General features: G+C 49.9%; 1 protein-coding gene across 4 annotated transcripts in view; it reads right to left on the bottom strand.

The window, feature by feature from the left end:
• COLQ (collagen like tail subunit of asymmetric acetylcholinesterase) overlaps window positions 1-14,520 on the bottom strand; it is a 57,505-nt gene that overhangs the window by 2,606 nt on the left and 40,379 nt on the right. For all 4 annotated transcript variants that reach the window (XM_008544816.2, XM_070576016.1, XM_070576015.1 and 1 more), the window contains 5 exons: window positions 10,062-10,167; window positions 4,067-4,206; window positions 3,048-3,167; window positions 2,501-2,621; window positions 776-878 (listed from right to left, as the gene is read on the bottom strand). In XM_008544816.2, the coding sequence (XP_008543038.2) occupies window positions 776-878; window positions 2,501-2,621; window positions 3,048-3,167; window positions 4,067-4,206; window positions 10,062-10,167 (590 nt within the window). The remainder of the gene's footprint in view (window positions 1-775; window positions 879-2,500; window positions 2,622-3,047; window positions 3,168-4,066; window positions 4,207-10,061; window positions 10,168-14,520) is intronic.

Below are 14,520 nucleotides of genomic sequence, written 5' to 3'. Positions count from 1 at the left end.
TAGCCCTGCTGAGGGCCTGGATCCAAGCCTAACAGAAGAACAGGGTTGGAAGCCAGGGCTGGAGAACTTGGACTCTTGAGGGACTTAGGAGGTATGAGGGGCCAGCAATCCACTTTGGAGCCAAGGCAGAAGCAGGATGTGGACGGCAACGGGGAGGAATGGCCTCCCCCTTTTCCCTAGAGTGTATACAACTCTGGTTCTGTGAGGATTAAGGGGAACATGGCACCATTCTGCACCTTGAAAGGAGCCTAGGAGGCCATGTTCTGGGCATGGAATCAGTGCCTCAGAGGGCCAGCGGCCCTCAGTTTGCTCAGGAGATGTCAACGTGGAGGCCAGGACACTAGAATACTTATCTGGAGCAACATGAACACCCACTGAAGAGGCTCGGAAATAACTCGGGGGTCCTTGAGGGGAAGACTAAGTTCTCGGGGTTTTCTTGGAGGAGCCAAGAGGCAGCAAAATTAGATATTAAAGCTGGCGTGATCTCACTTGCACCCACAGGCCTGCCGGGGGTGGGAGACGGCCCAGCTGGTGGCTGTGTCTGTCTCAGCTCGGCCTCAGCGGCATGCAGGCTGCTCTGAGAGGGCCACGGAGCGGTTATGTGTTTATCGCCTGTCTCCCCTGGGGGAGCAGGGACCATGTGCTTGTTATTTGTCACCATACCTCACTGTCTAGAAAGTACCAGGAACAGAAGAGGCACTTTAAAATATTTGTGAAGGAGAGCAGGGGAGGAGGGAGGCAGGGGTGTCATAATAGCACGGGAGGCGGTCCCTACCCAGGGAGATAGGTCTCGCACGTCAGGTAGCCAAAGTCGGAGCCATCACAGTCCTCCACGCCCTTGTGCCGGTGACCGTCTCCACAGTACGCCCGGTGACAGCCTGAGAGGACACAAGGAAGTGAGCCCTGAGAAGGGGCAGGGCTGGCACAGACCGGCCTCGGCCTGTAGGAATGTGTGGCCTCAAGGACCCGCCCAGAGCATGCGCCCCCTTGAACAGACCTCCACAAAGCTTCAGATGAGTCCAGGGACTGTCCCTCAGACCCCTGAGTCCCACACCGACAGAGAACAAGGAGCCCGGGCTTCAGCCCAGACTGGCCACCTCCTAGCCGGGGGACTGTAGGCAGGCCACTTGGCTTCTCCAGGCCCCGCTGTCCTTACCTCGAACCTGGGGCATGGACACCGCCTCCCCTCACAGACCACTGAGGGTTCCCGTGGTGAGGGGCAGGAGACAGTGAGCATCAGGCACAAGTGACAGCCACAGGGGCTCTTGTCTGTCTACAGAGAGCTTCCAGGGTAGGTAAGCCCATGTCCCTGGGGAGCCAGATGAGCCCCAACGGGGTCTCTGTTCTCACACAAGGGGAGGGTCTTGGAGTATGAACCCCACTCTCCTCTCCACAGGGCTTCGAGGCCGCATCAGTTCCTTCCTGCTGTGTGATCTCCTATTTGATGGTGTCTCCCCCCTGGGCAGAAGGGACTTCAGGCAAAGCCAGCCTCCCAGGGGTAACCAGGTGACCAGGTGACCGTCCTGGGACCTGTCATGGGCAGCGCAGCTACCCTGAGAGAATCAGCAGCTTCTCATCCCCACACCCATACTGCACATGCCTTCCCCTCCACACTGTCATCCTTCCCCTGGGCTTCTTGAGGGCAAGGCACACGACTTTGCAGCTACACGTCCCCAGCCCTGAGCCGGGGCCTGGCTCCTCACAGCAAGGGCATAAAAATACTTCAGTGAAGGGGTGTCAAACCCCCATTACCCCCAGATGATCCATGCACGCGTCCACTGACAGAGCAGTCAGTACAGTCATCCCCATCTCTCAGCGGAGGAAAGTGAGGCTCAGAGCTGTAAACTGCCCTCCATCCCTCAGTTGCCAGGCAGCCCCCTCCCTGAGCCCCAGGGTGAGCCGCTGCCTCTCAGCGCTGCTTCTCAGCCGGTATTCAGACTCTGTTCTGTCTGACTCTACAGCCCAGGCTTTCCACCTCACCTCCTGCTTTTGTTACTTTAAAAAAAAAGAAAGCAAAGCAAAGCCTCCAGCACTATGCTGCCCGCCTCTCTCAGGAGCATCCCATATGCCTGAAGGCAGCCCTGGCCAGCCCACCTCCCCGAAAAAGGGTTTTCCTCCTAGGGCTCCGGCTGGTGGAAGTGAGTCTTGATTCAAGTTCTTGGCTTCTCCTTTTTGCCTTTCACTCCTGTATCACCTCTATCTTTTGATAAACACTGTGGACTGGAATGTAGGTTTTGCCAAGAAGTAGGATCTAGAAAAAAGGGAGGTCCTGGTGGCTTCTCTGGGGGCAAGATCCTTGACACCAACCCCCATGACATCCTGGATGGTGGAAGAATTAACATTTGGCCTGAAGGGGGAGGGTCATCCCCACAGCAGGCGGGTACACCCACCCTCCGGCTCTCCAAAGGTTCCAAACCAGCACAGCTGGTGTCCAGGACTTGCCCTGACCTGCCCCGCTGGCAGTTCAAGCTCCAGGCCGCCCTAGTCTGGGCCCACTTACTGATGCAGTCATCGCCCACATCATTGTTCCCATCATCACACTCCTCGCCGGGCTGCAGGACCCCGTCCCCGCAGGAGCCGCGGTCGTCTACAGTGTAGTCCACAGGGTAGAAAGGGGTGAGCTGGCCAAAGAAACACACCACAGTTACCAGGGACAGCACGCCAGGCAGGTCGTTGGCACCGGGGATGGGCTCTGGGTGAAGGGGACACTGCTGGGGGGCAGCCCTCGGCTTCCTCCTGGGTGGGAAAGGCACTCCTTTCCTGTCGCCCAGAGCTGGGCTGTTGGCAGCAAGGCGGGGCCAGATCAAGATGGCAGCCTGGAAGTGCAGGGACGCGCAATTGTCTGGAACCTGGGCTCAGAGAGGAGGTTCTATTTGGGGAGCAGGGGCATGGAGAGCTGCTCAGAAACAGTGAGGAAAGATGCGCAGCCCTTCCATGGAAACAGACTGCCGGAAGCTCTGTGCCAGGCCCAAGTGTTGGCCTTCCCTTCCTTTAAAGATGTGTCCCTTTCCTGGGCAGGGTGTGACCTGAGTGCCCGCCTTGGGTACCTGGATGGGGAGCCAGCCAAGGCTGTCCTTGAAGTACAGAGATCTCTGGTCTCTGCGGAAGGCAATGGCATTTTGGGTGTTCAGCCTCTCAAGCTCCTCCTGGTTGTTGACCACAAAAATCTGCCAGAGAACACACTGGTGAGGATTCCAGAAAACCCCTCTACAGGGAGCCAGGGAAAAGCTGGTGGAGGAAACAGACTCTCTGTCCTTGGACTGGTAACAGTGGGCAGGGGAGTTCGCCTGTGACGACGCTCCAGTGTTCCTCCCAATGTGGGGAGGAATGTGCTGATTCCCACATCTTCTCAATTCACTTCCCAACGTCTGAGTTTGAAATAAAAATATCCGTGATTTATAATTTTTTAAACATTTAAAATATTCCCAAGACTTGAAAAAAAGGGTGATGTCATCTAGTCAAGTAATTCAACATCTGGAAATGATTCTTTAAAAAATTCTTCTACTCAAAGGTGTTCATTACAGGGTCATTTACATTAGTGAAAAGCTTGGGAGTACCCTATAAATATCCGACAGGAGGGCACCGGTTAAACAAATCGCGGCATAGCCACATGATGGATGGCTGATTAAGCATCCATTCGAACGATATTTATGATGAATGGGTGTCCAGGGTTTACTTCAAAATAGTCCAAGGGAGGGTGGGCACTAGTGTGCAGGCGTAAAGAGGACATGAGATTGGCCATGAGATGATGATTGTTGAATTGGGTGAAGGGTACATGGAGGTTCATTACATGATTTGTTCCACTTTTGTATTTATTTGAAATTTTCTATAATTTTTTGTTCTTAAAAAAAGACAAAGAAAACCCTCCAAAGTGGACCCATGACCAAATGGACAGTTTGGTTTTCTTCTTTTGATTTTCCCTTATTTTCCAATTTCCCATAGTGAGTGTGTACCAAGTATAATGGGGGAAATAAGTTTTACTAAAAGGCTTTTACAAAGTCCCGAGAGGATCAGGTGGGAGGGCCCAATGGAATACCACCCAAGCCTTCACCCAGAAGAGCCTTACCACAGGGACTCGCGTGGAACTGGGCCCGTACGTGGATTCCCCGTAGGAAGGGTTATTCACATTCACGGAGGTTCCACACAGACATCTTCCAGGAGGCCCAGGAAATCCTCTTTCCCCTTTGGGTCCCATTACAAGTTGTCCTAGGAAGCAACAGATTGCTGTGTTACTAGAGCCCAGGAAGAGAAAACCACACAGCCCAGGGGATGTGAGCAACCTTCACAACAGAAGGAAGGTTGAAGTCCATGTTATTTCAGGGTAGGCCTGAGGGAGAAGTTCAAAGAGATGCTTTTGATCTAAGATGCGGAGGAGGCGATGTTCTCTGCAGTCCCTCAACCACGCTAGGTGTGGCAGCATCTTTCTCAAGCCTCTTTCTCCCTCTCCTCTTTCTATACTTTAGAGACTAGACAGGTAGGCATTCTACTTCCCAGAGTCCCTTGCATCTGGAGGTGATCATGTGCCAAACTGTTAGCCAATGCAAGGACTGTGGTGGGAGAAGGGTGGGCATCTGGGAAAGTCTATCCTGATAAGGGAGAAACATAGCTGATGGGAGACATAGCTTCCTCCTTCTTCCTGCCTTGAAGACAGATAAGATGTCTGGTGCTGCAGCAGCCATACTGCAACCATGAAGTAACAAGTGTGAGAAGAGAAGCCAACATGCAGGAAAGATCAGGGCCTCCTGGGGCCTGGGACCCTGAGAGTGACACTTGGAGTCTGAACCAAAGCCAGCCATCGTCCACCTCTGGACTTCCTTGTTGCATGAGAAACAATTTTGTTTAGACCATTTTTAACAGGGACTTCTTACTAATGAACACATTGCTGATGGATGACTTTTATTTTTTTACTCATTTTATTTAATTTTATATATAGGAGACTTACAAAGGAATTCCTGAATGTGGGTTTCTTTGATTTCTTCTGGAAGAAAATGAAATGTTTGAAATGCTCAGCATATTTATTCTGCCTTGGTACTGAGAAGAGCATCCTGAAAGGACGTGGTTGGGAAGTTTACTCCCTGCAGTGTGGGAGACCTGTTAGGGAGCCATTCTCACCTCAACTTTTAAAGGCCCTGATGCCCAGGCCACACCCCAGACCAATTCCAGCAAGACTGCTGAGACCAGAATCCAGGCAGCCGTATTTTTAAAAGCTTTCCAGATGATTCCAGCTTGCACCAGGGTGAGAACCGCTGGTCTTGGGAAGTGGTCCTTGCACAAGCCTTTCCCCCACCAGATTGTTCTCCGTCGCCCTCCCTTCCTCCTCCCCAGGGGCCTCCTAGCTCACTCCTGATCTCAGTTCACACATCACCTCCTCAGGGGAGCCTTTTCAAATGCTCACACTCCATCATGTTCACTTTGGGCACAATTTCACAGTTCTTTGGGCCTTTTCTTCACAGCACTTCTCTCTGCGATTCTGCATATTGTGAGGTTATGGATCAAGCTCCATCTCCCCCGTATGACATAAGTTCCACAAGGGCAGGCTTGGTGCCTTTTTTCATTCACCAGGGCTTGACACACAGTAGGGGCCTGGTACATGTTTGATGATTGAATGAATGAATGCAGACTAACTGGAAAGAAAAGGTCTTCGGAAAAGGCTAGAAGTGACACTCTGGTTGGCAGAAGAGTGCTAGAGTGAGAGCCATCCACTGGAGGAGAGGAAAGAGGAAACGATGGGGACTGAAAAAGGAAATAAGTAAGCACCTCTCCTCCTGGGAAAATAAGGGGAGTCTGGAGACCAGCCGGCCATGGGTTTCAGGTTGTATAACATCCGGGGCAGCCAGCAACTGGGGACACCGTTTGCAGATCACAGAAGGGCAGGAAATAAAATGAGCCCAGGGGAGACGTCTGTTCAGGACCCCAGGGAAGCAGCTGCAGCTGGAGGAGGAGACCCCAGTGCGAAGACCCCCACAGCCTGAGCCTTCGTGGGCTCGTGGACAGGTATGTCCAAGATCAGAATGCTGCTGGCCTGAGGGAAGGGAGGTCTGCCAACATCTACCAAGTTACGGTTGTTCGTTCTAACAAGAAAAGTGAACACAATCGTGTGGGAGGAGCTCCAGTCTTGTGTTCTGATATTTTCAGCAGTGCCCGGAGAGACAGAGACTCCACCAGCCCAGGAATATTCTGGGTAATTAAGCACCCAGGGAAACAGAGGTGGCAATGCTCTGTAGCCAAGGACCGGAGAGTGGCACCGGAGCAGCCTTCCAGCAGGCTCTGTGACCCCAGCGACTCCTCTAGAACCATGGGCTTGGAGAGAATGGAGAGTTTGTCCCATTATCCAGCCCATTAGTGGTGAGGCTGAGGTCTGAATTCATGTTTGACTTAACACTATGCCGTTCAAAAGACAAACATACAAGAATATTGATGCTTGCAGGAAGCTGGCAATTCCCAGGTACCACGTTGATTCACTTATACCCTGTCTGGGTGCAGGAAGGACTCAGCCAAATTTGTAATTCGTTTATTGCAAATTGCATCCTAAAGGCATATTGCCTTCATTCCCTCCCCTGCCCCCCAGCCCCTCTTTCTCTGTAACTTGGGTGATAAAAAGCTCCCACCCTCGCCACCTCCCCCAGCACCATCCCGCCCCACAGCACCAGGCACCAGAGCCAAAGGCAGCCTCCCGAAAGCACGACAGGACACGGCAGGGAGCCTGCTTCCTGCCACCGCTGCAGTTTCCCTGCTGCTTCCTCCCAGCTGTCAGAGGGCATTTGTTACCCCTGCCTGTTTCCTGCCAGGCAGCACTGAAGGGCACAGCAACCCGAACTTCCCCACCTCGGCCTCCTGGAGCTCATCCCGTGGGCCTGGCCTGGCCTTTCCACCATCCCCTGCAGCCAGAGGACCCTGCTCTCCATCTTTGCCAAGGATCCTCCCATCTCCACTGGCTGCCGCAGGAGGAGCAGGTCTGAGAGGGGAAACTGGGAGAAGGCAGAGGAACCACAGAACCATCTCCATGCCACCCCCAGCTCCCACTCTGCCCCTGCAGTAGCTGCATGGCTGAGGGGAAAGGGGACCAGGAGTCACAGACTGATTTTTGACCAGGTGTGGCCACCAGTCGGCTCTGTGACCTTGGGAAGTCACTTCTCTCTGAGGCTCAAAGTTATTATTTACAAAGGGAGGACTGGACTAGACCAGGGAGCTTAACCCACCGTGCACAGAGCCTGAGGGTCTTCCCAGGGGTTTGAAACTCTGGGAAGCAGTGTGCAGAATCTTGGATGTAGGTAGACACAGTTTTTTTCCCTGAGAGTGGGTTTAGGACTTTTATCAGACTCTTAAAAGTAGTTTCAGGAATTGCTCTGGGGGCCTGTTCCAACTCTTGATGATCATCTGACTGGTCCCAGGCATGGGGAAGGTCTCTTTTAAACTGCACCCCCCTTTCCCTCCCCAGCTCCCAAAAATCATTTCCACAGAGCAGGATGATTGCTCCATTTTCTTTAGCTGCCTCACTCCAGGAGGCTCCTCAGAAAGGAAGTGAGTCAAAGGAAGGCAGAGAGGAGATATCAATCAAAGAGATGGCCGCGTTGTGCTCGGCGGCTGTGCAATAACCCAGGTGGGACAGACTGAGGGCCATAGCAGCCCAGTGAGCACCTGTAGGGTCCGGGCCCAGCCGTCCCACCTGCCAGTGCTGTGGGGATGCGAAGCTGACGCAGCCACAGACCCTGCCTCAAGGACTTGCCATCCAAAAGGAAGATGAAACACACCTGCAGGAAAGTTGCCACTGGAGGGGCCAGAGCAGAGAGGCCATGTACCACTGGGGCCCCAGGGAGGGAGAGCCATCCGTTAGGGACCAATGAAGGCCTTAGTGAAGAGAGGGCTTTGAAGGAAGGAGAGGATTTTGTTGAGTGGTCAAGAGGATGAGAGGAACACCATTCCAGGCCACGTGGACCCTGAGAAACTCTGGGAACATGTTCCAGCTCTGCAGACAACAGCATGTCTGCGGGAGGGCAGAAGGCGGTCTGGCTGGGATCTGGGGGGGATGGAGTGGTGCACGGGAAGGGGACACGTGCTAGGGGAGAAGGACCAAGGAGAGAAAATAGGACTACGCTGGACCTGCTAAAGGGATGGGGCTGTAATCCACCAGAGACAGACAAGACAGAACAGTAGGCGTTTAGTGACCTGCGGAGGTCTCCAGGCCCTACCCTGCTCCCCCTACTCCAGGTCCCAGAGTGGGACCAGGATTCAAAGCAGAAGAGGGCTGGCCTTTACAAATTGATACGCACAGGGAGACCAGTAAGGTCTTAGTTTGCCAAGGACCTCCCGATGCATCTTCCCCTCATACCCTCTGGCTACTCCTCAGTTTTGTAAGCCCCTAAGTACCCCGAGGGCCAAGAGAGTCCCTTCTAAAGGCAAAACCTAGGCTCAGGCCATGCTCTCAGTCTCTGGGGCTTGCAGCTCATGGTCATGGGGCTCAAGAGGAATGGTACGCATGCCAGGACCAAGGAGGGTGAGTACTAGTTGGAAGGACCCCCAACAAGATCATCCATTCAACTCACAGAAACAGGTTATGAAGGACGGACACACGGCCTAGGCTGCATCTCAAATCTAGTTCCCTTAACAAAATAGAAACAGATGTGGCAAGATAACTTATTGGGATGCTAGCTGACGTTTGTTTTCCCAGTATATCTTCCTCTCCCATTTTCAAGGAGGTAGCAAAGCTTTGTGCTTTCTTGCCCTTACTTAAAACAGGTACTATCTGAGCCTTCTGCCTTTCCATCTTCGTTCTCAGAAGAGAAAATCTCCTAAGAGGGGTGGCACTGTATGAGGAGCGTGAGGAGGGAGGGGGCTGGAGGCTGGAAGAAGAGGGACCACCCCAGACAGGGACCCCTGTAACCTGGAGAAGGGATAAGGTCCTCAGAAGGAATGGTTGTGGGGAACTTCTTGGGAAACTGAACCTTGGGGACCAGGACTTCCAGCCTTGGAAATGTTCCGATACCCAAGCATTGCATGAGGATGGTGGTCACCAGGCACCCAAGAACCACATGGCCTCAGACGACAGGCATTTCAGAGGTGGACAGGGTAGATGAAAGGTTGGAGGGAATTCCTGATTTTTTTCTGCCATAATTCCCCAGGATCCTTGCCCAGTCCTGTCATGGCCATTGAAGGGTTGAAGAGAACCCCAATAAGGCCTGAGGTTGAGCTTTCCTGGCATCCTGGCAGGTGGAATCTCAGAGCCAACTTTAACTTGGTTTAAAGGATCTAACAAAAGAATGACACTTCTTAACCCACCCCATGATGTGGTTGCAAATATATTCCCATAAACATAGAGGGAAAGAAGTGCACTGTAGAATTTTAATATGCCTTCATTTTCTTTAAAAAAATTAGAATAAAACCTGTTTTGATTCCTTTTGTATAACTGAGGACAAAGCATCTTGCACAGTCAGTAAACAATCTTCTTGGACCTAGAGAGGCTGTGTTTATATAGACGTTGTGCTAGGAAAGGGCTTACTTTGAGCTTACACAGGAGCAAAATAAATAAAGGGCTCAGCTCATCAAATTAAACAAAGGGAAACAGAGTTAGGGTGTGGCTTTGCCCCCTTCAATGGTGGACTTGGATTTTTTTTAGTGATTTCTTTCTATATTCAGTGCAAATCAATAGGAACTCTTTCATAACACTGTGTAAGATTAAAACATTTGCAATGTCATCTTTACTTCTAGGGTTAAGAGAATTGCTTGGAACCATGAAATGTTTCTCTAGAAAAAGGTGTTAGATGATGAAATATGTGTCTGGTTTTTTTCACTTAAAGGATAAATGACATCACCAATGTAATTCTTTTTTTCTCTCCCCGATTTGTTCTCTAAAATGCTAAAACAAAGCCAGAATGATGTTTATCTCTTTTGTGTAAAAGTTGAATGAGCCAAGTTGTGGAGAAATTATAAATACATCCAAGTACCTCAGGCAGTTTCTAACTCAAAACATAAGGCAGCCCTCTGCTGGCATCTCCTGCACCCTCTCCAGGGAGGCTGGCCAGAAGGGTGACACTGTAGGTCCAGTGAAGCAGGGCAGCTCTTACCTGCCGATGGGGGGCCCGGGGGTCCTGGGGGACCTGGACGGCCAGGAAGACCAGAAGGCCCAGGCTTGCCTGGTGGTCCCACAACTCCACTATCTCCCTTCTGCCCCTGACAGAGAGAAAGGCAGAGCCCGTTATGACAGCATGACACGGCAACTTCCTGCCCCATTTATCTCTAAATCAGGGGCCACCCTGCACTTTGGAGTAAGAGCCCAGGGCAGGATGCGGCCCCAGAGCTCTTGACCACCAAGCTCCTAAAAAGCTCAGGGCAAGCGACATTTGAGACTGTGATGGTTGCAAGTTGGCAGACATTACTTCTTGCTCCATCCTGGAAACATGGCACATGGCAGCTCAAGGAACCAACCCAACCCACTCTCTCACTGGGTAGATGAGGAAACAGAGACTCAGAAAAGAGCAGGGCTTTTTGCCACTCACCTAGCATGGAGGCGGCAGAGTCGGGCCTAGAACTCAGGCCTTCTGCCTGCTCGTCAGGACCATTTCTATTTCCTCACAAGAGCTGTTTCCACCCAATGACTTCCCATTGTTCTCAGGATAAAGACTCAGCTCCTTACTTCAGTCTACAAAGCCCCACATGACTGGGCTTTCCAGTCTCATCCTGGCCAGCCTTTTAGTGTTTTTGGTCTTCAAGAGCACCGTGCCTTTTATTTCCCTCCTCAAGACCCTTCTCACTCCCCCAAACTCCTCTCCCCTCCGCTCTGCCTAGTTAACTCCCCGCATCCTTCAGTTCTCAGCTAAAACGTACTGCAGCAAAGCCTTCCCCAACCTTGCTAGACTGAGCCAGTCCTCCCCATCACAGCCTCTCAGAACGTGGCCCTTCTCCTTCATGGCATTTAATCCAGATCATAACTACACTATCATGTATGTGCTCATTTCATCAATGTTTCCTCACGAGACTCCCTGTGGGCTGGAATCTGTCTTGTTGACCTCTCTTCCTCAGATTAAATGAGGGAGGAGGAAGAAGCTGAAAACACAAAAAGGAAGCAGTGTTGTTGAGCTATAAGTCAGGAGATCTGGGTTTTCACCTTGGCCATGAGATCCTGGCTAACTCATGTCACTGTTTTGTGCCTGAGTTTTCTCATCTGTAAAATGGAGACAGTAAACATATACATGCATAAGTTTGTTGTGAGGCTAACAAAGATCTCAGAGGGGGAAAAGCAGCTTGCACAGAACCAAGGGCTATGTGGGGCAAGCTGATTATCATAGCAACCGGCTTGGTTGCAACTTTTTCACATGTTTAGAAAAGTCCTGGTTTCTTAAAGAGAGGCATACCTGCAGCAATAGCCATTCCACATGGGGTGTCCTCTTTGCTGCCTGTGTGGGAGGGTCAAGAGCAAACATTCGCTTCTCAGGGCTGCCCCTAAGAATAACCCCAGAAACTAAGGCTGGTGCGTGCTGTAGGTTCTTTCTCCAAACAATTTGCTAGTTGTCTGCTCTTGCCCCAGGCCTAACCAGGACAGTGATTGATGCCCGACATCTTTGGCCTGGATCCCTCTTCTACACTTGTGTCTTGGCAGGCTTGCCCCCGTGATGAAACATAATCTTCCCCAAGTCTGGGAAGCAGGCATACTGGGCACTCCTTCCAATCACAACGGTGACATGTGACCTGCTGCCTTGTCAACATGGCCCTGGGGGCTCTCTCAGCAATGTCCAAGGAGTTCCTAAATTCTTAATATGGGACCTGTGAGGTCAGAGTTTGTTTCCAATTTCATCCTGGTGGAGGGAGTTCTTAAGCCTTTGCCCAAGCTGAAGCATTCCTTGAAGTAACCAAGACGGGTCCCAGAATGGCAAAGGAAGTCACACCATCTTAATATAGCCACAGTTAAGGCTTGTTTTTCTAACAGCCATGTCAGCTGGCTATGAGCACAGGAAGTGCACAGCTTGAAGGAGCTGGAAATGCTCCTTAATTCTGACACCAGCAGTAATGGAATATTCTGCTTAACGGGTCACCTACTCAGAACAACCCATGTCTCTATGAGCAGAACTCACCGAGCAGCACTTTCCAGGAAAAGCATTCTTTATTCCTTTATTGCCACAAAGCCTATGATCCCTTTCAAGGAGGCTGCTCTGTCTTTTTAACTAAAGGTTTTGTAGTAAAGTCAAGAGCTACTGTCTTGGATCTACTTGAAGGCAGGTCCCGAAGCATGAAGCAGGTGGAGAGATGATGAGTTGTGGGGAAAAGCAGGTCTCAACTCCCTAAGTTCTAATCCTGACCTGGAAGTGGCTTAGCTGAGGGTCCTGGGCCGGCCACTCCACTTCCCTGGTCCTCAGAGTTCTTTTAACCAAATGGAGGGAATTGGATGAGCTGGTCTCTAAAATCCTCCGGCTCTGAAATCCTAACCTCCTGAAGTCCCTTCTGGATTTCTGCTTCCAGGGTTTAGATTGACTTATAATAACCTCCAGAAACTCTCAGCACCACTGGCCCAACAAACACACGACATGTAAGATTCCACTAGGAAATTAATTCACGATAAAAAGAAAGTACCATAGCAGGCTTCCGAGGCCAACAACTCAAGTATCTGCTGACTGGAAAGGCACTGAGGGTTTGGAGAACACTTAGGTGGTTTATAACATCTTCTAGAAAGGATCAGCTCGTTTCCCTAACTTCTCTGAGCTCCCAGACATGTTCTGGCGTCATTTTTAAGCTTGTTGCAACCAAATCACTCTCAGCAGGGTCAAGAAATAGCCTTCTTGGCTTCAGTCCTCACCAGGAAAAGGCAAACACTGCCCAAGAAAAGAACTAGAGGATAGAAGCAACAGGCTTCTTGAACCCCAGGCGTAAAAAGTTCTGGATGGAAATCAGCAGTAGGGAAGAAAATGATTTTAGGAAAAAGATTTCCCTTTTTTCCTTATTTTTCTAAGCCTAGTCCTTAGGAAATTGCTCTCTGTGGCATCATTGTAAAGCCATGATCATGCCACCCATTGTAAAACTTTGAAAATTGAACTGGCATCTTGTGACTTCAAAAGTGATTGTAGAATCTGAGTTATCCAGGTTGGAGCCTGTGTCATTCCTAAATTCTCTTGGAAAAGACCAGAATTGGCTTCATGGTTCCAAACCCTAGCTGCATATTAGAATCACATGGAGAGCTTTAAAAATAAAATAACAACCTGGGGCTGGCCATGGCATAGTGGTTAAGTTTGGCACGCTCCACATTGGTGGGCTGGGTTCATGGGTTCGGATCCCAGGCATAGACCTACACCACTTGTCAGCGGTGCTGTGGCAGGCGACCCACATATAAAAGTGGAGGAATGTTGTCACAGATGTTAGGTCAGGGCTAATCTTCCTCAGCAAAAAATAAAAATAAAAAAATAACAACCCATGCTAAAGATCCGGGTCAATTATACCAGAATCTTTTGAAAGTAAGGCCTAGGCATTGGGGACAATGAGAGGCAAGGAATCTGTATTTAAGCAGCCCCCTCAGGTGATTCTGATGTAAGCTAAAGTTTGAGAACCAGGGATCTAGCCTAAGAAAAGAATGGAAATATCAGAATGGAAAAAGTTTTGTGCCCAAAGATATTTGCCTCTCAGCATCATATATAACTTGGTTAGGTCGCTCATGTCCAAACAATCTATTGCTTACTCATTTACTAAAATCTGATGCAGACATTTATAAAAGTTACTTAAAAATTCTTAATGAATATCTGAAGTAACAAGCAAAAATGTGTAGATAGTGATTTTAAGTTAAAAATTTAGGATGTAATAACTATATTGGATATCAAAGAAACAAAACACTAGAAAGTTCACAAAAGAAACAATACTCAAAACAAATATATCAAAATGGTAACAGTGGTTCTGCTTGGGTCTTGGGTCTTAGGTCTTTAGATGATTTCCCTCCTATTTTTGTGAATTTTCCAAGTTTTCTGTAATGATCATATATTACATTTATAATGAGAAAGGAGGTAAAAAGCCAACAAACTGACAACCAAACACATAGAAGGGCACATCTCTCTGGAAAGACTGTCCATGGGGACAAAGATGAGAGGTTTCTCTGAGCCCTCAGGTGGCTCTAAGCCAACCAAAGCAAATGTACCTTCATCCTTCCTCTCCGTCTCATATCACATGGTTTGACATGAGAGCCTGCTACCAGGGGGAATTCTGAATGAAAAATTTCCCCAACCCTTTAATAGTGCCAATAAAGTGGATCACTTACAAATTGGGATCCTGAGTGGGCAAAACCACACTACTGTTGAGACCCAGAAGACCCTTCAACAGCAGGGAAATATCTGCGCTGTTCTCCAAAACTCCATTTGTGTCTGGGGCATTGAGGCAAAAAGCAGGTGTTCTGGGTAAATGACCAGATTTGGTTTCCATCCCAGTTGCTTTAGTCAAGATAGATCTGTTCTTATGATCCAAAGATCCACTCTTGCTTCTAGCCTTGGACAGAGTTGGATCAGAGCATCCTATCCCATCCTCCTCAAACTATGGCCAGCCTAGAGAAGCCAT

Source organism: Equus przewalskii, chromosome 15 (assembly GCF_037783145.1).
Source record: "Equus przewalskii isolate Varuska chromosome 15, EquPr2, whole genome shotgun sequence".
Classification (NCBI taxonomy): Eukaryota; Metazoa; Chordata; class Mammalia; order Perissodactyla; family Equidae; genus Equus; species Equus przewalskii.
The sequence above is the reverse complement of the archived record's forward strand: the minus strand, read 5'-3'. Positions and strand labels throughout refer to the sequence as shown.